The 22271-nt window shown below is 35.0% G+C and overlaps 2 protein-coding genes across 9 annotated transcripts; both read left to right on the top strand.

Moving 5' to 3' along the window:
• Positions 1–17: 17 nt before the first annotated feature.
• LOC116181516 (gastrula zinc finger protein XlCGF46.1-like) lies at positions 18–8235 on the top strand. 6 transcript variants are annotated; one of them, XM_031501907.1, is made up of 3 exons: positions 18–69; positions 6129–6369; positions 6416–8235. In XM_031501907.1, the coding sequence occupies exons 2-3, from the start codon at positions 6132–6134 to the stop codon at positions 7486–7488; spliced, it is 1311 nt and encodes a 436-aa protein (XP_031357767.1). In that variant the 5' UTR covers positions 18–69; positions 6129–6131; the 3' UTR covers positions 7489–8235. The 6 variants fall into 6 exon arrangements, with proteins under 6 accessions (XP_031357767.1, XP_031357764.1, XP_031357762.1 ...); XM_031501904.1 differs by lacking the exon at positions 18–69 and adding an exon at positions 2047–2775; XM_031501902.1 differs by lacking the exon at positions 18–69 and adding an exon at positions 4931–4981 and having other exon boundaries at positions 6129–6366.
• Positions 6258–21736, top strand: LOC116181515 (gastrula zinc finger protein XlCGF46.1-like). 3 transcript variants are annotated; one of them, XR_004147268.1, is made up of 4 exons: positions 11419–11583; positions 11663–11932; positions 15489–15703; positions 21338–21736. XR_004147268.1 is itself a non-coding variant. In XM_031501900.1 (3 exons), exon 3 carries the CDS (start codon positions 11665–11667, stop codon positions 13132–13134), a length of 1470 nt encoding a protein of 489 aa, XP_031357760.1. In that variant the 5' UTR covers positions 6258–6380; positions 10414–10599; positions 11663–11664; the 3' UTR covers positions 13135–13603. The 3 variants fall into 3 exon arrangements, 2 of the variants coding, with proteins under 2 accessions (XP_031357760.1, XP_031357759.1); XM_031501900.1 differs by lacking the exons at positions 11419–11583; positions 15489–15703; positions 21338–21736 and adding exons at positions 6258–6380; positions 10414–10599 and having other exon boundaries at positions 11663–13603; XM_031501899.1 differs by lacking the exons at positions 15489–15703; positions 21338–21736 and having other exon boundaries at positions 11663–13602.
• The last annotated feature ends 535 nt before the right edge of the window (positions 21737–22271 follow it).

Here is a 22271-nt window from a genome sequence, read left to right as displayed (position 1 = left end):
AAACCGGCGCTTTTTATAACTGATGATGCTCTCGCTGGGAAGATAATACTAATCAAACAAACCATAAAGGTAAGCCTCGCCTTTATTAGATAATTAATTAACGACGACAAGCTTTACGCTGCTATCGTGAATATTCCTAATTGCCATTTACGGTGCTGGATTTGAGCTACAACACCTTTTTCTCGATTTGAGCACGGATTTGTACCGGTGCTTATTCACACACATTGAAATGTTGAAATCGACATGCAAACATATAAACTTTAGGGCATATATAAAAAAATGTAATGATATACAGAATAACAAATTGAGGCCACGTACTTTTTCTTAGGAATTAAAGTGTTAATTGGACTGTTTAAACAAAAAGAAATTGACGCTTGTGGCGACGCGCCGCATGCACATCCGGCAGCGAACTAAAACGTGGTGCACCCTCATTGGCCAAAACGGCCGACCGATAAGAGCGTAGCGTCCCTGGTCGCAAACGTTTCGTTAAAAATTTGACATTCACGAAATAGCTGTCCTATCGCGACCCAGGTTCCACAGCGCCCCATTAGTATTGTACCTATCTCCGTTGGGTGGTTTCCTCAAAGCAGGTTTTTTTTCCAAAATGTGTGTAAGGAATGATCTAGAGTCTAGACCTAGATTGTTTTCCAAACTGCTAGCAATTTTAAAGGTTGGTACAAACGATATCGTTAGCCATTGTCCGATCTGTCTGGTGTTGTACCGGGCGACCCAGTAAGACTGTTCCTCAGCCATATCTCGAGAACCGTTCTATGACTTAGGGGTAAAAATATTATTGGGTAAATCGGTCATGAAGAATCGCTGGAAAATATTTGATGACCAACAGAGGGCGTAGCTGACATCTTAAATTTTAAAATTGCATTTTCTTTAATTTCGCATTATAAACTACAACTAATTTTTTTAAAGAGAACCAGTTTATCTATCATTTTCGTAAAAACAAAAACTCTGTTATTTCAAAAACAAAGAGGGCGTGGGGCGTTCAATTGTTTTTGCAATAACCTGCTTTAACTTCTTAATCGTTTGACCAATTTTAACAAATTTGGTATGGTTGAAAAGAGCATTCCTTGGGCAATGAGAATCATATCAAATATGGTTAATTTAGTTGAATCCTTCTCCGCCAGGGGGCTAGTTTTGACACTATGATCCAAAATCCTAAAAAAATAAATGGAATATGACTTTTTCTTTATGAAAAAGTAGGCAAATAACATCCAAAGAGGCCAGAGAAAACCGTTCCTAACCTCAAATATTGGGAAAATGAGATTAATTAATTAATTAATTAATAAAAATGCTTAAATTGTGTCTTATTTGACGTATTTCCGGTATTTGTCGATGGCGCGAAAGAAAAGCACCCTACACTTTTAGGTACGCCTTGGAAAATTAAACAAATGAAACACGATGCATTATAAAATAATAACAGCCGTAATTTGTAAATTATTCTGCTGTTTACATGCAGAAAGTGCAGTTTTTTGAATTTGTAATCTTTTCTAAAGTGCTAATTTCTAACGAAGAAGCATTTAATATGCTGGCGGCGATGGTTTATGATCGATTCGGATAACGCAAATAGAAGATGCGGGCAGCGATGATCGCATTTTGGAAATACTCAAAATATATCGAAAAAGTCATATTCCATTTATTTTTTTAGGATTTTGGATCATAGTGTCAAAACTAGCCCCCTGGCGAAGAAGGATTCAACTAAGTTGATTCTCATTGCCCAAGGAAAGCTCTTTTTAACCATACCAAATTTGTTACAATCGGTCAAACCGTTAAGAAGTTAAAGCAGATTATTGCAAAAACAATTGAACGCCCCACGCCATCTTTGTTTTTGAAATAACTGAGTTTTTGTTTTTACGAAAATGATAGATAACTTGGTTCTCTTTAAAAATGTGAAAAAAGAATGTTTAGTTTATTACGCGAAATTGAAAGAAAATGCAATTTTAAAATTTAAGATGGCAGTTACGCCCTTTGTTGGTCATTTTTAGAACTTGAAAATATTTTCCAGCGATTCTTCATGACCGATTTACCTAGTAATTTTTTTCAACCCTAAGTCATATGGCCGAGGAACAGTCTTATTGGGTCACCCGGTTCGTTAGTTGGTTTATTTCTAACAGAAAATATTTTAGGGTCCTCTTCTAATAATTGAAACTATTTGCTTAAAATTCGTTTATTTCCGCCAAGGCCGCTTCGCAATTTTTTAAAGTATTATGTTCGAATTTCTATTTTGATTCAACATAGGAAAATTTACACATGTACCGCTTCATACTGAACGTGAACGCAAGTATGTCTAGAGATAAAGTGCGATGAACGTGCGCATTTCGATTAAAAACGTGGGTCGGTTAGAGCGGTTTGTGGGGGGGATCTTAGCCCGCATTCGAGGTTAGACTTTCAGAGAGTGAGCGCGAGAAATCGTTGTCGCGTAATTGTGAAGATTCGTCGTTCAACTTTAATAAGTAAAACGCGTAATTAGTAGTGAAAATTTGTAAAAATTAACAGCTTAATTTCGGGTAAGACATATAAAGTGGCGCGTTTAAGCAAATTTGAACTTGTACAAAGTGCGAGTTACGGGCGTGTAATTCTACGTAAAAGGAATGACATAAAACGGGCGTTTTGTGGTAAGGCCATTTGTTTAGGCAGAGAGAAGGAGCTGGAGCAGGGATCTGTGGAACGGTTATGCGAATACTTTTACGTACACCAAGCAGATGGCGGAGCCGGAAAAGATGGAGGAAGTGTTCCCCTGTGCTATCGTACGGCCATCGATAAGTAAGTTGTTACATCTGGCCTCCATACTTTTTTAGGTCTTTAACTTCTAAAGAAAGCTTCTAAAACCCAAAGGAAGAGGGAAGAACCTTTCACGCTAATAAAGTTGGCACCCTCTCTTGTCCCAAATTGTAAATCTGTGCGTCTATTACTTGGTACTAATTAAACACTAACTTGTACCCACAAAAGCAACTGTCTTGGCGGTTTCCAGGAAAAGTAATTGATTTCTTGTACCCCCCCCCCCCCCATGATCCACCGCTGCTACGCTCTCCCCCAAAAGGTTTAGGACAATCAACATGCTTATGATAATTTTGCAGGAGGGTGTCAACCAAACTCACTTTTCTGGGAGATATTACATAAATTAGTTTTAATGGGGGGGGGGGGGTACATACTCCGGAAAAGGTAATTGATCCCCACTCCGGTGCACTGCTCGCCCCTAAAACGTTTACGACCGCCAACATGCCTATATGATTATTTTGCAAGGGAGTGTCATCAAACTAGCCTTTCCTAGGAGATATTCCATGCGCAAGAGTTCTAAGGGATGAAGAACATAGCACCGGGGGAGATGAGGGTATGGAATAACCCTCTCCCTCCTCCCAGCAAAAGGAGATTTGATGACAAACGTCATGTCGGGACAAGGTAATGCATTTTTAGTGTGTGCTGGGGGGTATTGAATACCCCCCAAGACCCCCCGGTGCTACTATCTCACCTAAAACGTTTAGGACAATCGAAGTGCTTATGATTATTTTGTTGAGGGTGTTATCAAGGCCCCCCTTCATCAAATCTCTCTTTACTGATCCACACACAGGAGTTCTAAGGGGGGGGGGGAGAACATAGCACCGGGGGCCGAGGGGCATGGAATACCCCCTAGTAAAGGAAGATTTGATGACAACTGTCAAGGTAGTTCTTGGAAAAAGATTGATTCTTTGTACCTAGGGAGGTATTCATTACTCCCCCGCATCCCCGATGCTACGCTCTCCCCTAGAACGTTTCGAGCAATGAACATGCTTATGATTATGTTGCAGGGAGTGTCATCAAACTGTCCTTTTCTGGGAGTAATTCCATACATGTCAGTTATAGCGGGGGGGGGGGGGTGTGATTTGATACTGCTATAGTTCCTAGTAGTTCTAGCTAAAAGGAAAATGGATGCCTTGTTTTTCTTGGGGGGTATTCCGTACTTCCCCCCGGCGCTGTGCTACGCTTTCCCATACAACGTTTCGGTCAAACAAGGGGGAGAGAGACCATATCACAGGGAACTCAGAGGCTTTCGTGAAAGCATGATATTTACTCCTTAAATGCGCAACTTTTCCTTAATTTGGCCCATCGTTTTATCTTCTATGGTTTCGGGGATCCTCATCATAGACATCTTTATCTAGGACATAATCCTAATGCGGCAAGATACTTTTTTGTGTCCTCCACACTCAGTGTAGAAATAACAAAATCAAAACACAAAAGGCATGATTATGTTGGATGTCGTATAGAAACACGCGCATATCTATCTCTGTTAATTTCCGTAAAGTTAAGCGATAATGTTTGCAGGTTGCGCTAATTTATGATTGTTAATTGTGTGTATTAATTTTAAGGTTGCGAACGTTACTTTCATCTAATTGGGGATACAGTATTAAAACTCATTGCTCCGCCACTGGAAGTGAGAAATTATGAACCTGACAGTTGACCCTTACCGGTATTTGAGCCACAGCCAGAGCTTTGTCTACATCTGAACCATTGAGATAGAAAACTAATGGAGGGAATATAATGGTAGAGGGGGTAAGAATTTTTGTAGACGGAAGTTGCCACAGATAGAGGCCACTCGCGTGGATAGGTTCCCGTGAAGGTACATTTTGGCCGACATTATTTGACATATGAAAACGCGGATCCTGTCACTGTCAGTTTTCCACCAAATTCAAATTTAATTAAATTTGCAATTTTGTAGTACCTAATAATTTCGGATCGGTTTGTGCTCTGGTTTATATAAATAACTAACTGCCGCATGTCATTTATCATGTTGTAGGCGAGGTTGTAGGTACCCAGTTTATGTTTCTTAGTTTTCCAAACGGACCAGTACTTCGAGCAAAATGGTTACCTAACATTTGTAAATATATCTCAAGAACAGCTCTCGAAATTTGCTTTTGTGCTCACAACGCTTCATTGACTGTGATTTCGACCAAAGGTTGCACCGGAAAGGCGGAAAATGTTCATCAAATATGCAGTAGGTACTATCAAAACTTGTTTTTGCAGCTAAACGTGTGAGTTTATAATATGGATATCAGGTGTAAGTTTTTTTACGAGTGCGGATACATTTTGAGACCAATAAACAATAAATTATTATTGAATCTCTCTGCCGTTGTAATGAACCTGAGACCAACCAGTCTATTGTAGCTATTGATCAACACAGTGAATTTAATGGGAGTTGTCAAGTTGTATAGTGGCTATAGTAAACTGGCCTTAATTATACTACTGGAACACATCGATGTATATTTAAATTTGTAATCAATGATTATATTAAATCTGCATACTTTCCCATCCTTGTCTATTTTGTTTACTTTACCACGAGCATGTATTTTACTCCTATACGTTTTTTTGTTATTATTCCTATTAGTGGAAAGAAAATTATATCTCTACGCCACTGAAGTGAGACGCTAATGATAACGGAAGTGGTGTGGTACTTTAATCACAGCTAGAGGCCACTTTTGGTTCCCGTGGTCTACGTCTAGGGCATCGATTCCCGAAGTTAGTCGATATGCTCCGTGATGTGCATGTGATGTGACCGGCTGTCATGACGTCATGATCGTATACGATAGGGATAAGTTTAGCTGCATTCCCGAATCGCGAACAAACTGTATGCGCTAACCAATCACAGACAAGAATTGAACTGTCATTTGTCAGTTTTGTATTTTGTTTCGTTTTTGCATTAAGGATACTGTTATTAATAACCAGAAAATCCTCGAACAATTCCATGTTTTATTTCACAGAAAATATGTGAATTTATAGGTTAGGGCACTGAATAACCTCTATAGCAAAACAGCTGCAAGATCCGTCCTGTAGCTGGAACTGCGCATGACTTTCACGCAACGAGTGGTCTAGACCAGTCGTTGCGTTCGATCAACTTTTCGCTCGATGTGGTAGGTTCGAGAATGCAGTGACATTCACGTTCACATCAAGGTCAGTCGATGTGAACAAAGCACATCTTCGGGAATCGACGCCCTGGCCAAGCATTTGATTCCTTCCATTAGTTTTCTAACTCAATGATCTGAACCCAGAGATAAATAGACTGTGACTGGTAAAAAATTTGTATTGTTTAATAATAAACAAAAACATAATTGTAACGCATTTCTTGATAACGTTATTGATGTTAGATAATGGAGGGAGGCGATGTCTTACCACTCATCAAAATCGAACCAAAACAAGAAGAACTCCATCTTTACGGGAACATTTCACTTAGTGAGGAAGCATTGGTTACAATAAAGGACGAAATTACTGCACAATGCTCCAAGTTGCTCGGCAATGAAGACGTACAACAGCAAACTGATTGTGGATGGAATATTAAAACTCAGTTTTCCGACGATTTTGAATGTGACTTCAGTCAACACACAAGTAGTAAGCTGCAGGTAAAACTAACATTTCTTAAAACATAATGTTTCAGAAAGCTTTAACTGTGCTCATTGTGATTATGGAACAAATATTGAACGATATCTTAAGCGGCACCTTTTAAAACATAACGATTCTAAAGATTTTAAATGTGCTAGTTGTGAATACAAGACAAATGTCAAATACCACTTTAAACGACATCTTTTAACACATACAGATTCTAATGATTTTAAATGTGCTCATTGTAATTACGGAACAAGTAATGAACACTATCTTAAACGACACGTTGTAAAACATATCGATTTAAAATATTTTAAATGTGCTAGTTGTGATTACAAGACAAACAACAAATATCACTTTAAAGACCATTTCTTAACGCATACCGTTTCTAACGCTTTTAAATGCGCCCATTGTGATTATGGAACAAATAATGGACGATATCTTAAACGACACCTTTTAAAACATAACGATTCTAAAGATTTCAAATGTGGTAATTGTGATTACAAGACAAATATCAAATACCACTTTAAACGACACCTTTTAACACATACCAATTCTAAAGAGTTTAAATGTGCTCATTGTAATTATGGAACTAATAATGAATGGTATCTCAAACAACACCTTTTAAAACATATCGATGCTAAAGATTTGGAATGTGCTAATTGTGAATATAAGACAAATAACAAATACCACTTTAAAGAACACCTTTTAACACATACCGATTCTAAAGATTTTAAGTGTGCTCAGTGTGATTTTATAACAAATAAACAACAGTATCTTAAACGACATCGTTTAAATCATATTGATTATAAGGATTTTAAATGTGCTAATTGTGATTACGAGACAAATATCAAATACCACTTTAAAGAACACCTTTTAACACATATCGATTCTAAAGATTTTAAATGTGCTTATTGTGATTATGGATCAAATAATGAACGATATCTTAAGCGACACCTTTTAAAGCATACCGATTCTAATTTTAAATGTGATATTTGTGATTACCAATCAAATAGCAAGTACTGCTTTAAACGTCACCTTTTAAAACATAGCGGTCCAAAAGATTTTAAATGTGCTCATTGCGACTTTGAGACACCTAAAAAATTCTCTCTTAAAAACACCTTATAACACACAAACCGTTTTTACAAGGAACAAATTTCTCGTTAAATTAAATACGCACACTTAAGGAAATCATAACAAAAAATATGCATTTGGAAGGATCTAAATAGATTTTTTCAATTTACATGAACTTCTGAAAATCAAACAACTTTAGCTGGTAATAATTAACGTAAAATACTATACTTTTAATTTGTGGCGAACGTAGTAGTACAGAAAGTAGGTAAGTTGCAAAATACGTACTTCGTAATTTAATATGAAGTGACCCCTTTTTGCGCCGCCTATGGTTTTCAGTTGATTACATACGGATGCTATTGCGCATGTGCCGCGTTCTGCTTGCGTTGCAAAATGTATCCCTGTTTGTGTTGGGCACAAATGCCAATTTTAAGGTAAGGTGGGAGATATATCTATGCATATATGATCTAAGATATCAACACTGCCTAAGTCTATCCATGGTACTAGAGGTCGTCATGATTGTATGATATAGTTTCTGTCGATCTTTCGGATTATAGTGTTCATTAGCTGCATATTATTGATTTTCCTTTACAGTTAACAATAAATAACTAATAAGTTTGTATGTCCATGCATTTTATTTGTGGATCATTTGGGAATTCAGTATGAAAAACCCATCGCTCCGCCACTGATGGTGATACGTTATGACTTGCCGGTATTTGAGCTACAGCCAGAGCTTTTATCTACTACGTAGATAAGTTCTGTGATAAGTTCGTGCTACGTAGGCATTAAAGACCGCTAGATAATGGACGAAAATGATGCTCTACCGCTTATTAAAGTCGAACATAAACAAGAAGAAATCCAATCCGATCTTCAAGAAAAGAATTTAGTAAGCAACGATGCAGTGGTTACAATAAAGGACGAAATTACCATTACTGCACATTGCTCAGAATCGCTTGACAATGAAGAAGTACAACAACAAAGTGAATGGAGTAACGACTTAGAATGTGAATTTGATCAACACGCGAATAGTAAGGTTCAAGTTCAACAACATCTTTTAAAGAATATTTCAGGATGCTTAAACTGTTCTCATTGTGATTATAGGACAAAGAATAAACAACTATTTCAACGGCACATTGTGACACACAAACGTAATGCATTACAGTGTCCAGATTGTGATTACAAGGCAAACAACAAATATTGCTTAAAACGACATCTTTTAAAGCATACCAATTCTAAATATTTTAAATGTGCTAATTGTGATTACGAGACAAATAAAAAATACAACTTTAATCAACACGTTTTAAAGCATACCAATTCTAAAGACTTTAAATGTGCTCTTTGTGATTATGGAACAAATAATAAACGATATCTTAAACGACACCTTTTAAAACATACTGCTTCTCAAGATTTTAAATGTGCTCATTGTGATTATAGAACAAATGATAAACTAAATCTTAAACAACACGTTTTAAAACATATTGATTCTGAAGATTTTAAATGTGCTCATTGTGATTATAGAACAAACATTAGACGATATCTTAAACGACACCTTTTAAAACATATCGGTTCTGAAAAATTTAAATGCGCTAATTGTGATTACGAGACAAATAGCAAATACTACTTTAAGCGTCATCTTTTAAAACATACCGATTCTAAAAATTTTAAGTGTGCTAATTGTGATTACAGGACAAATAAAAAATACAACTTTAATCAACACGTTTTGAAGCATACCGATTCTAAACATTTTAAATGTGCTCTTTGTGATTACGGAACAAATAATAAACAATGTCTTAAAGGACACCTTTTAAAACATACCGATTCTAAAGATTTTAAATGTGCCACTTGTGGTTTCCTAACAACTTATAAATGCCACTTTAAACGACACCTTTTAAAACATACCGATTCTAAACCATTTAAATGTGTTAATTGTGATTACGAGACAAATCTCAAATGCCACTTTAAACGACACCTTTTAAAACATACCGATTGTAAAAAATATAAGTGTGCTAATTGTGATTACAGGACAAATAAAAAATACAACTTTAATCAACACATTTTAAAGCATACCGATTCTAAACATTTTAATTGTGCTCTTTGTGATTACGGAACAAATGATAAGCAGTGTCTTAAACGACACTTTTTAAAACATACCGTTTCTAAAGATATTAAATGTGCTCATTGTGATTATCGAACAAACGATAAACGATTTCTTAAACAACACCTTTTAAAACATATTGAATCTGAAGATTTTAAATGTGCTCTTTGTGATTATAGAACAAACGTTAAACGATATCTTAAACGACACCTTTTAAAACATACCGATTCTAAAAATTTTAAATGTGCTAATTGTAATTACAGGACAAATAGAAAATACAACTTGAATCAACACGTTTTAAAGCATACCGATTCTAAAGTCTTTACATGTGCTCATTGTGATTATGGAACAAATAATAAACAATGTCTTAAACAACACCTTTTAAAACATACCGATTCTAAAGATTTTAAATGTGCCAATTGTGGTTACCAAACAACTTATAAAGGCCTCTTTAAACGACACCTTTTAAAACATATCGGTTCTAAACATTTTAAATTGTGATTATAGAACACATATTAAACGCTTCAACAACACCTTCTAAACGATATTGATTCTAAAGGTTTTAAGAGAGAAAATTTTGATAACAAAAAACAAAACTTGCAAAAACACCACTGTTTAGATAGCTAGGGGAAAGTTACATCTGCACCAACAGCAACCCTCACTTTAAAATATTTTAATGTATAAACATTCTCTTTCTCTACAGTCATATGAAAATGGCAAGTGTAGGTTATTTATGTGAGCAAACACGTTAGGTTTCTGTATATGTTTTGTGAATAGGGTGTGTAATGATATACTAGGTTTTTAGATTATTGTATTTTGTTAATGTGTGTAAATAAAGACTTATTATTATCAATGTTAACAAAGTTAGTTAAAAGGATCATTGGTAGGAAATGGTCGGTTCCCGTTGGCGCGGGAATTTGAGGTGAAGTTCAGCTTCAAATCTAATCTAATGGGGGATACAGTGTATAATAAAACCCATCGCTCCGCCATTGGACATAAAGCCCTTTGAACATGTACAGTAGCTACAGCCAGAGCTTTATCTACTTCCGCACCGGCAACTAGAGACCGTAATGGTAAGAAATTTGTATATTGTAACATATTTGTTGATAACGTGAGTAGTAGGCACTTTATACACTGTTGATTATCGTGAACAATCTCAAATACACTATATACAAAAGTAGGACAAAAAAAATATCATAAACTAATCTATAAAGGTAGGTAGGTACCTTTACACTATCATATTTCTCATGTGATTTGTCATATGATAAGTAACAAGCATTTAGAGTTGTGTTTACACTATTCTATTTTTGGTATTATGACTGTCATAAGACAAATCACAAGGAAAATAATATGGAAATAATACGTAAATCGTGGAATAGGAATGTTTCTATTTCTGCATGACAAATGACATGACATTTTAAATATCCAAGTGATTTCCGGATCGATCTGAGCCAATTTTTTTTCGGGGCAAAAAAAGGGCTGTGTATAACCTTCCTTTTTTCCAAAAATCGACTGCACCAAAATTTCTCGGGAAAATACTTTTTCTTATTAATTTTGGTGCGTAGAATCCAAAACAATTCGTACTTTTTCGATCAGACTTTTCAATCAAAAGTTATAGACTAGAAACCAATTTCGAAAGAAAATTCAAAGGGCTGTAACTTTTGAACTAGTAGCCCAATCTTGGAACTTAGAACATTTTAATTTAGAGAAGTTATATATGGTTTCGTAACTTCTTGTATTAAAGTCATATGAATAACCTGTCAAGTGTAAAGTAAAACATTAAAACTCTTACGAAAAATATGTTGGTAGTAAATATCATATAAAAATTCATGTGAGATATATTATAGTGTAAAGGTACCTTTAAGATAGGTCAGAAATCGAAAGCATGTGGATTCGTCTTTACTTAAAAAATACAGTATAAAAAACGTATTGCACCGCTACTGGAGGTGATACGCCATGAAAATGGAAGTTGACCGTTATCGGCACTTGAGTTACAGCCAGAGCTGTTTCTAGATTTCTACGTCGGGCGTCGGTAGTGAGAGCTAGACTCTAACGAGGTATGTAATTTGTATTGATTAAAACCAAACCGTATTTTCCATAAATAAAAACATTATTTGATAACGTTATTGTCCCTAGATATGGATGAAAATGGTACTGCACCACTGATTAAAATCGAACCAAAACAAGAACAAGAAATCCATTCAGATCTTCGGGGAAGTATTTTAGTAAGCAACGAAGCGGTGGTTACAGTAAAGGACGAAATTACCATCACTGCACAGTGTTCAAAATCGCTCAATATTGAAGGGGTACAACAACAAACTGAATGGAGTTGGGATATTAAAACTCAAATTTCCAACGTTATTGAATGTGACTTTGAACAACACACAACAGACAGGGGTCTGCAAGGTAAACAACATCTATTGAAGCATAATGTTTCTAAAGGCTTTAACTGTGCTCATTATGATTATGGAACGAAGAATAACCAACTGTTTCAACAGCACATTTTAACACACAAACGTAATGCGCTACAATGCCCTAATTGTGATTACAAAATACATAAAAAATATCTCTTAAAACGACACCTTTTAAAACATAAAATTTCTAAAGATATTAAATGTGCTCATTGTGAGTATAGAACAAATAATAAACGTAATCTGAAACGCCACCTTTTAAACCATGTTGATTTTAAATTTTTTAAATGTGCTCATTGTGATTTTGGAACAAATGATAGGCAATGTCATAAACTACACCTTTTAAAACATACCTATTCTACATATCTTAAATGTACTAGTTGCGATTATAAGACAAATAACAAATACCGCTTTAAACGGCACCTTTCAAAACATTCCTATTCCAAAGATTTTAAATGTGCTAATTGTGATTACGAGGCAAATAGCAAATACTGCTTAAAACAACACGTTTTGAAACACACCGGTTTTAAAGATTATAAATGTGCTGATTGTGATTACAAGGCAAATAACAAAAACTACTTAAAACGTCACCGTTTAATACATATCGATTCTAAAGATTTTAAATGTGGTACTTGTGGTTATCACACAACTGATAAATACTGCTTTAAACGACATCTTTTAAAACATTCCAATTCTAAACAATTTAAATGTGCTCTTTGTGATTACGAGACCAATATCAAATACCACTTTAAACGACACCTTCTAACACATACCGATTCTAAAGGTTTGAGGTGTGCTAATTGTGATTACCAAACAAATGATAAATACAACTTTAAGCAACACCTTTTAAAACATACCGATTCTGAAGATTTCAAATGTGCTAATTGCGATTACAAGGCAATTAACGAATACTGCTTAAAACGACACCTTTTAAAACATATCGATTCTAAAAATTTTAAATGTGCTCATTGTGATTACGGATCGAATAATAAACGGTATCTTAAACGACACCTTTTAAAACATGTAGATTCTAAAGATTTTAAATGTGTTCATTGTGACTATAGCACAAATATTAAACGATATCTTACACGTCACCTTTTAAACCATATCGATTCTAAAGATTTTAAGTGTGCAAATTGTGATTACGAGACAAATAACAAATACCACTTTAAACGACACCATTTAACGCACACGTAGTTCTAGGAGGGATATTTGTAAATGTTACGAGGTGCTCACTTCAAAAAAACAAAATAAAAACCAAGTATTAATAGCTTAAGCATTTGGAAGGACCAAAACAGGTTTTTTTTATATTTACATGAATTTCTGAAAACCAATTTTGACTGGGAATTAAACGGCTTAATAAGAAAAGTTATCGTTGTAATTTGCAATTTTGATAAAAATACAAAACACTGCCATTTACATAGCTAGGAGAAAGTGTACCTTAGCTTTATCATTTACCTCCCTCACCACTAGCAACCGCAATTTAGCATCATACTGTTGCGTAAACTGCAGGGGGTCTCGTTTCTCTACGTTGAAATAATACCGACGATGAGAGCGAACCACCCTGTAGTTGAAAATTTAAGTGCTGTAAACGTAATTTAGGTTTAGTGTTAAGCCGGATTTATAGTTCCGTAGCCGTAAGAACGGAACCGTAAAATCTTACGTTAACGAAAATTATACGATTTAGTTACCGTAGTGGTAAGAGATGATCTTGCGCCACGAACTTATGTCATCTGTCAGTAAGAGTAACGTGCATTTCAAAATAATAATAACCAACAAAGTGTCAATAATTATTGTAAATAAACGAAACGAACGTCAGGATAAACTCAACTGTTTGAATGATCCGAGTAGTACCGAAGACAAGCGCGTTAGCACGATTTACCGTAAGAAATAAATTTTGGGCATTTCCTACGTACCGTAACCGTTGTAACGCAACGTTAACGCGAATTATAAATCTTCACACCAAACAAGTAGGGTTTAATTCCAAACGTTACGGTACGGTGTTGCGGGTACGGAACTATCAATTCAGCTTTAGAAATTTCAGTTTGTTTAGGACCCGAGGGAAACTCTGTCAAATCGACACAGAATTTGAGTCATTGTAATGTTCAGTTTTTGTATCGTAAATTTAGAGTTTGTGTAAATAATTTTGGTTGTGAGATGTCTATATCCCTTTAAATACCCTGTATATTTCAACGTCGGATGCAACCGGTCAAGTAGTTGGAGATTCTGGGGACATGAGCCAACGCCATCATCACCTGTCGATATTTTTTTTGGTAGCTTCCGGAGGATGTTTGGGGATTTTAGGGTGCTTGGCGTCACATCATCACTTGTTGGTTGTTAAAGCTTGTTGATGGTGGGCTTATTGTATTTTAAGTTGTATCAATAGTTTAGCTTTGTTTTTGGTGTTTGTGAGTTTAACCAATTTGGTGTCGGGTAAAGTATTTTATGTAGTTTACTCTTATGCACTTATATGAATAGTGCCATTTGTTAAATCAGATATTTTCCAACCACCATTGCGCTAATACGTAATTTACAACATGCAAGGTGTTAACTAATATCCATGTGCTTGTGGAAGTCTACAATATCTCAGGTTTAGACCACGTTTACTCAGTTACACGGTGCACGGGGGTGTACCTATGTCGAACCTCGACTTCCGTGAAGTAGGGCATGCAATGCTAGGTGTATTTAGTTTAGGGTGACTCGTAACATTCGCGAATGTGTGTGCCTTGTTGTATGTAACTAATATCTTTCTACCGTGAGAGGGAGCTCGGATGCTAGAATAGAAAGGTGTTCTAGAGCTAAGGCATAAAAAGATCCGAGGGCCCTCGAAACTCCAACTCTAGGGATGAAGTGCTGTAACAAAGGCTGTTAGCGCAATTTGATTAAAAATCAAGTTATATTACAATATAGTAACAAAAAAGTTGTTTTGAGTTGTTGTCAAAATAAACAGAATTGAAATAGTATATTATATACCGCGGGACTGAAGTAGTACTTTTAATCCCGAAGGTAAAGTTTACCTGAGGGATTAAGACCACTACTTCAGTCGCAAGGTATATACGATATTTTTCGTACTTCCGAAACCGAAACACTTAATATGTATGGAGTTAGAGAACGCGTTCTTTCAAAAAATCGCTGCTTAACAAGTTACCATAGGAACGTTGCCTTGGTATGACAATCCCTATGCTATGGTAACAAAAATAATTTGGAAACTGTCATTGCTAGTGTCATAATTTTGGTGGTGGGTGACAAAGGTGTATTTGATATTGACCAAAAGCAGCCAAACTAGGTATAGAATTGATACCACCGAAATCCAAAAAACTATATGAGCAGCAGTACGATGCGTTTAAGAAGTAGTGCCGCATACAAAATGTGGAACAACCTACTAAAATTGCCTTGTTAGTAATTTCATCCTTCCGGGATTTTCGTCTAAATTTAATCCCGGCGGGACAAAAAGTGACACTTCAGTACTTGTCATAAAGGAGTGAAGTTCTTACTTTAGTCCCGGAAGTACGAAAACGTAATTTTTGATTTTTCTCATTCTTAATTGCAAGAAGAAACATTTGGCGCCCGAGCAAAAAGTAACCTCGTGCTTTACGAAGAATCAATTCTACCGAATAAATAAACAACGTGAATCGCCAATTCGTCGATTCGTACCAACAATATTCAATCGGAAGCTACAAGAATCCAATATCTGTCCATTTGAGGATCATCTAACAGTGTCAACGACCAAATATCCTTTCCACAAATTCTCAATTTCTTTTGCGAGGTAAGAGTGATCATTCTAATTTGCTTTAAAATAATTCATAACGCACTGAATTTTATTTTGACCAGTAATGTCAAATAAAAATAAAGCATATGTAAAATCCCTTTTAGTAAAACGAGAATTTCTTTATAACAAGCTTAATGCCTTCTCATCATACATTAATGATTTAAAAGACGATTTCAATAAATCTGAGCTTAAATTACGTATCAATAAAATTGAAAATATACTTGAGGAATTTACTCATATTCATCTTCAGCTAGAAGAAATAGGGTCGACTTCTACAAATAATGTAGAAGAGCTTAATGAATTTGAAACTTTATTTTATTCATCAGTTTCTAAAAGCTATTTCTTCCATCGAAAATGTCTTGCCGTCCACCTCTGTAAATATGCCTATGTCACTGAATATTAAATTACCAGAATTAACGCTACCAAAGTTTAATGGTGACATGAATATGTGGTTGGAGTTTCGTGACAGCTTTTCAGCAATTATAGATAGTAATTCAAATCTTTCCAAGGTGCAGAAATTTCAATATTTAAAATCAACATTATCCGATGAAGCCTTAAGAATCATTCAGAGTATCACGCTTTCCGATGATAACTATACTGTGGCATGGGAACTAAAAACGATTTAATAAAGAAGAAGTACTTATTGATAATCACATAAAATCATTATTGAAGTTACCATACTGCAAAACAGAATCATCCGAAGCGATCAGAAAATTTGTAGATTCTGTAAATAAAAACGTTCGTTGTTTGCAACTTCTAAAGGTACCGGTCGAGCACTGGGATTTACTGTTGATTTCTGTTATATCCGAAAAATTGGATGAATATACCTTTAAAGAATGGGAGAAATATAAAGCAAATAATAACAACAGGATCAGTTTAAAGGTAATGTTAACATTTTTAGAAAGAAAGGCTGACGTTTGTATGAAAATCAATAAATGTCAAAGGTCATACGATAATAGTAAACCTAAAATGAATTTAAACGTCACATCAAATAAGGTTGTGTCAAATCACATCCGTCTATAATTACAAGCCGTGCTGAGAATTATGGCAACACTGCATGGTAGGCCGATTTCCTAATTCAACTTGACAGAGATTTCAGGTGTATTTTATACGTGTTTTGGGTGTAATATTCCTATTTACCTGTTTTAACAGAGCGAGATTGCGACAATTTGTGTTACTCCGTATGGAATGAACAGAAATTACTATTCAGGTAAGTTGCTAAACGAAATATATTGATTTGTTGTCTTAACCTCTAAAGCAGGCTACTTGTTACTGGACCCTTTACAAGCACTTGTATTTGTTCAAAGTACCTGTACAAGCTCAAATATGACCTACACACTACGTGGTACGTAAGTACGGTAAGTGTTTATCGTGAAAAAATGCAATTAGTTTGTATTTCAGGTATTCTAGCACGGACATGTCAAATCGATTTTCTGAAGGAACCTTTCAACTTATTCCCAAGAGTTCATGGTACGGGAATTTGAAGTCTACGGGGCTCCCCTCTTTAAAAGCTTCGTACCTAGACCCACTGGAGTAGCGACGGGCTTAAAATCTGCCATTCTGAATCGCACCTGGTGGTTGATAAAACCTCGCTGATGCACAGCGATTTACTGTCCTTTTGCCGAAATTAAGTGCTCAAGCGTGTGCTTCACCTCCACCTCTTTCGACAGAAGTTCACCAATTTCGGAGATCTCGATGGAAAACACATTATGATGCAGTTACCAATTTCAGCGTTCCGAATTTTAAAGTCAAATAAAAATGTTATTATCCATTTTTGTAAATAAATAATATATGTGCGCAATTGTAAGCTGCCTAAGTATCTTTCTTCTATATTAAAACCGCCAAGGCGAAACACAGGAGAGAGGAAAAATGCCATTTTTCAAGAGCAACAAGACGCCATTAAAACTTACATCGGCCCACGAATTGACTTTCGAACAACGTTGCCAAACTTCTCAGCATGGCTTGTAATTATAGACGGCTGTGGTCAAATCATTCAAAAACGTCATCTTGTCCGATTTGTAATGCTAATCACTTAATATTTGCATGTGCGCAGTTCGAAAATTTGTCCCCTCAGGATAGGTACCAATTAGTAAAACAAAAAGGTCTGTGTACAAATTGTATTCAATTTAATCATGCGAGTCGAACATGCAAATCTGATACTTGTAAAAAGTGCTATAAACGGCATCATACACTGTTACATTTCGAAGAAGTGACTCCAGTAAATGTGGGACAAATTTCAGAATTTCAGGAAAATGATGAAGTATCTGATGTTGAAGAAATAAGTATGACTATTAGCAGTAATTGCAATCATTCTAATATTTTACTTTCAACTGTGGTAGTACATGTGATGAGTGCACAAGGTAATATCTTTGCTTGTAGAGCTTTGTTGGACTCAGGATCACAATCATGCTTTATTACTGAAAGTATGTTTAATAAATTATGTCTAACAAAAATTCCAACAAAAATATCTGTGATAGGAATTAATAATTCAGTGAGCAATATACTAAATAAATGCGAACTAATAATAAAATCGCGAATTAATTCGTTCATTACAACAATGTCTTGTTTAATTACGCCTAAGATTACAGGACGATTACCTGATAGATTAATAAACAATTCTTTAAAAATACCTAATCATGTAAAACTAGCGGATCCAAATTATTACGAACCGCAAGATGTAGATTTATTAATCGGTGCATCTCTCTTTTGGCATTTATTGCGCGAAGGTCAAATTTCTTTAGGTTTTAATAAACCTATACTGCAGAATACTTCTTTAGAATGGATTATTTCGGGATCAATAAATTCAAAAGAAAATGATCATACTATTGCGTGTAATGTAGTGAAGGTTTCAGATAACTTTATATTACAAGAACAACTTGCAAAATTTTGGGAGTTGGAATCGGTGCCTAATATTTGTGTATGGTCAAAAGAAGAAACATTGTGCGAAGATCATTTTAAATCTACGTACAAACGTGATTCTTCAGGACAATTTATTGTACGAATTCCCTTTAAGGATTGTACAACACAACATTTAGGAAACTCTAAAAATTATGCATTAAAAATGTTTCAATGTTTAGAAAGAAGGTTCAATAGAAATCTTAATCTAAAAAAGAAGTATAATGAATTTATGCAAGAATATATTCAATTAGGTCATATGACATTACTTACGTCGGAACCTTTTACTCCAAATTATTATTTGCCACATCATGGAATAATTCGTGAATCAAGTTTAACAACAAAACTGCGTGTCGTTTTTAACGCATCTGCACAAACTTCATCTGGTAAGTCACTAAACGATTTACAAATGGTTGGACCAACTATTCAATCAGATCTATTTTCAATTTTGATTCGTTTTCGCCAAAATTTATTCGTTGTAAGTGCAGATATAGAAAAAATGTACAGGCAGATACTTGTTGATGATAAAGATAGGCAATTTCAATTAGTTTTCTGGAGAGAAGATCCAAAAGATAATATTAAAACTTATAAACTAAATACAATTACTTATGGAACATCAAGCGCACCTTTTTTAGCAATACGGTGTTTGCATCAACTTGGATTAGAGTCACAAGCAATTTTTCCGAAAGCTTCCATAGCTATACTTCAAGATTTCTACGTAGTAGATGATTTATTAACCGGATGTGATTCTGCCCAAGAATTAATTCAAACATCAAAGGACATTTATAACATATTACAATCTGCAAAAATGCCGTTACGTACGTGGGCATCTAATAGCTCCGAAATAATTCAAAGTATTAGTAATTCGTTATTAAAAAATATTGAACATCAAACAGTTTCAGATAGTTCTTGTAACATATTAAAAACTCTTGGATTACCTTGGTTACATTACCAAGATCAACTACCTATGTTTTAAAATTAATACAACCCTAATTCCACATACACTGACGAAAAGAGATGTATTAGCATACATCGCTCAACTCTTTGATCCATTAGGACTAATTGCACCCGTAATATGTAAAACAAAAATTTTTATGCGAAATTTGTGGCAATTTAAATTATCTTGGGATGAACCCTTACCACATGAATTATATATTCAATGGAAAGAATTCAACGAGAATTTGCAAATATTAAATAATCTGAAAGTACCACGCTGTACAAGATTACCGAATTCAATTATAAATGAGTTGCATGGTTTTTGCGATGCTAGTCGGTGTTGTTGTTATATAAGATCAACAGACAAATTTGGAAATGTGCAAATTCATTTACTTGCAGCAAAGTCCAGAGTTGCCCCAGTTAAAGAATTAACAATACCCACTTGAACTTTGTGGTGCAGTATTACTTTCAGAGTTAGTAAATAAAGTACTCAAATCGTCTCGAATTCAATTTGATAATTGCATTTTATGGACCGATTCTACTGTTGTTTTAAGATGAATAACTACTCCACTTAACATATTAAAAACATTTGTTGCGAATCGTATTTATCAAATATTGGAGTTAACTAATTCACATTCGTGGAAGTATGTATCAACAAACCATAATCCTGCGGATATAATATCTCGTGGTTTATATCCAAAGGAAATAATATCTAATAGTTTATGGTGGTTTGGTCCAGAAAGGTTATGTAGTACCACGGAGTATTTTTCAGAATGCAATGACAATAATATTGACCTACCTGAGTTAAAAACTCCAAAACCTATAATATTAACAATAGTGCAATTTCAAAACCAAATAAGTAATTTAATTTCAAAATTTTCAAATTTTAATAAACTAGTATCAGTAATGTGTTGGGTTTTAAGATTTATCAATAATAGTCGTAATTCTTCTAAAATTAATACTGAACATCTTTCATTAATTGAACGCAATAATGCACTTAATAAAATCGTAAAGGTAATTCAACAAGAAAGTTTTCCTAATGAGTACCAAGCCTTTTTATTGGGAAAGGAATGTCCTAAGCGTAGTAAATTAAATTCATTAACGCCTTTTCTCGATAATGATGGCTTGATAAAACTTACAGGTCGACTCAGTAAAGCTTTACTTGCATATGAGAAAAAACATCCAATTATACTCCCTCGATCACATTACTTTACTAAACTTTTGTTTAAATATGAACACACAAAGAATTTACATTGCGGCCCTAATTCTCTCATTGCTATTATAAGAGAAAGATTTTGGCCATTGTCTGCGCGTATGACTGCAAAAACAGTAATAAAAAATTGCGTGATTTGCCGTAGACACGCAGCAAATTCTTTTGCTCCTATAATGGCACAGTTGCCAAAGTTTAGAGTCACTCCGTCACCACCATTTACCAATTGTGCGGTTGATTATTGTGGTCCAATTAAATTAAAAGATAGACAAGGACGAGGATGCAAAATAACGAAAGCATATATTTGTATATTTGTATGTTTTTCTACTAAGGCCTGTCATCTCGAATTACTGTCTGATCTCTCTAACGCATTTTTAGCTGCGTTTAGAAGATTTGCAGAGGAAAATCACATAATACATTCAGTGACAATGGTAGTAATTTTATAGGAGCAAATAATGACTTAAAAACTATGTTTGAATTTCTTAACAAAAATGCAGATCAATTTAAAAAGTCTTTAATTTATGAAGGGATTAAGTGGCATTTTTCCCCAGCTTTAATTTATGAAGGGATTAAGTGGCATTTTTCCCCAGCTCCTTCTCATTTCCTTATTGGTCGTCGACTTACGACCATACCGAATACTGACTTCGTGGAGATTCCCACTAATAGATTATCCAGGTGGCAGTATTTATCAAAGCTACAACAACAATTTTGGAATCGCTGGTCAATGGACTACCTTGGAGATCTCCAAATTCGTACAAAATGGAAAACAGCACAAGATAATGTTAAACCAGGGACTATCGTGTTAATTAAAGAAAATAATACACCTCCTGCGCACTGGAAAATTGGACGAGTTATTGAAGTTCATCCCGGTGATGATAACATCATCAGAGTAGCGACTATTAAAACAAAATCTGGATTATATAAGCGGGCAGTACGTAATTTATGTCCATTGCTTAATGAAGATGAATAATTAAACGAATCGTTTAATGCGGCCGGCTATGTTTGCACAATTTGATTAAAAATCAAGTTATATTACAATATAGTAACAAAAAAGTTGTTTTGAGTTGTTGTCAAAATAAACAGAATTGAAAACGTAATTTTTGATTTTTCTCATTCTTAATTGCAAGAAGAAACAAAGGCCATCCTGCCCATGGGCGGCGACCCATCTCTTAACCACCTTCAGTTTTGTGTCGTTACGAGACCGATGTCCGGGGAGTGTTACGAAGCACAGATAGTAGTTCCGGAAGTCTGGGTTTTATACCAATGTCATTATGTGGAAACTGAGCATAATTAAGGGCCCCACAAGCAGACCAAGTATGGTCATAACTCCCTACTGTTACGTCACAACATGAATAATAGATCAGACGTGTTTTTACAAACGTCACACCACTCTATTCGGTATATAATGATATGAATAACTAGTAAGGTGACTTATACCAATAAATGTGTGAATGTGTTGCCTCTAACAATCTTAACTGCGTTACGGGTTAATAGGCAAATATGCCAGCCCGATCACTAACAATA

This window comes from Photinus pyralis, unplaced genomic scaffold (genome assembly GCF_008802855.1).
Source record: "Photinus pyralis isolate 1611_PpyrPB1 unplaced genomic scaffold, Ppyr1.3 Ppyr1.4_LG9, whole genome shotgun sequence".
Lineage (NCBI taxonomy): Eukaryota > Metazoa > Arthropoda > Insecta > Coleoptera > Lampyridae > Photinus > Photinus pyralis.
This window is presented reverse-complemented; position numbering and strand designations above follow the sequence as displayed.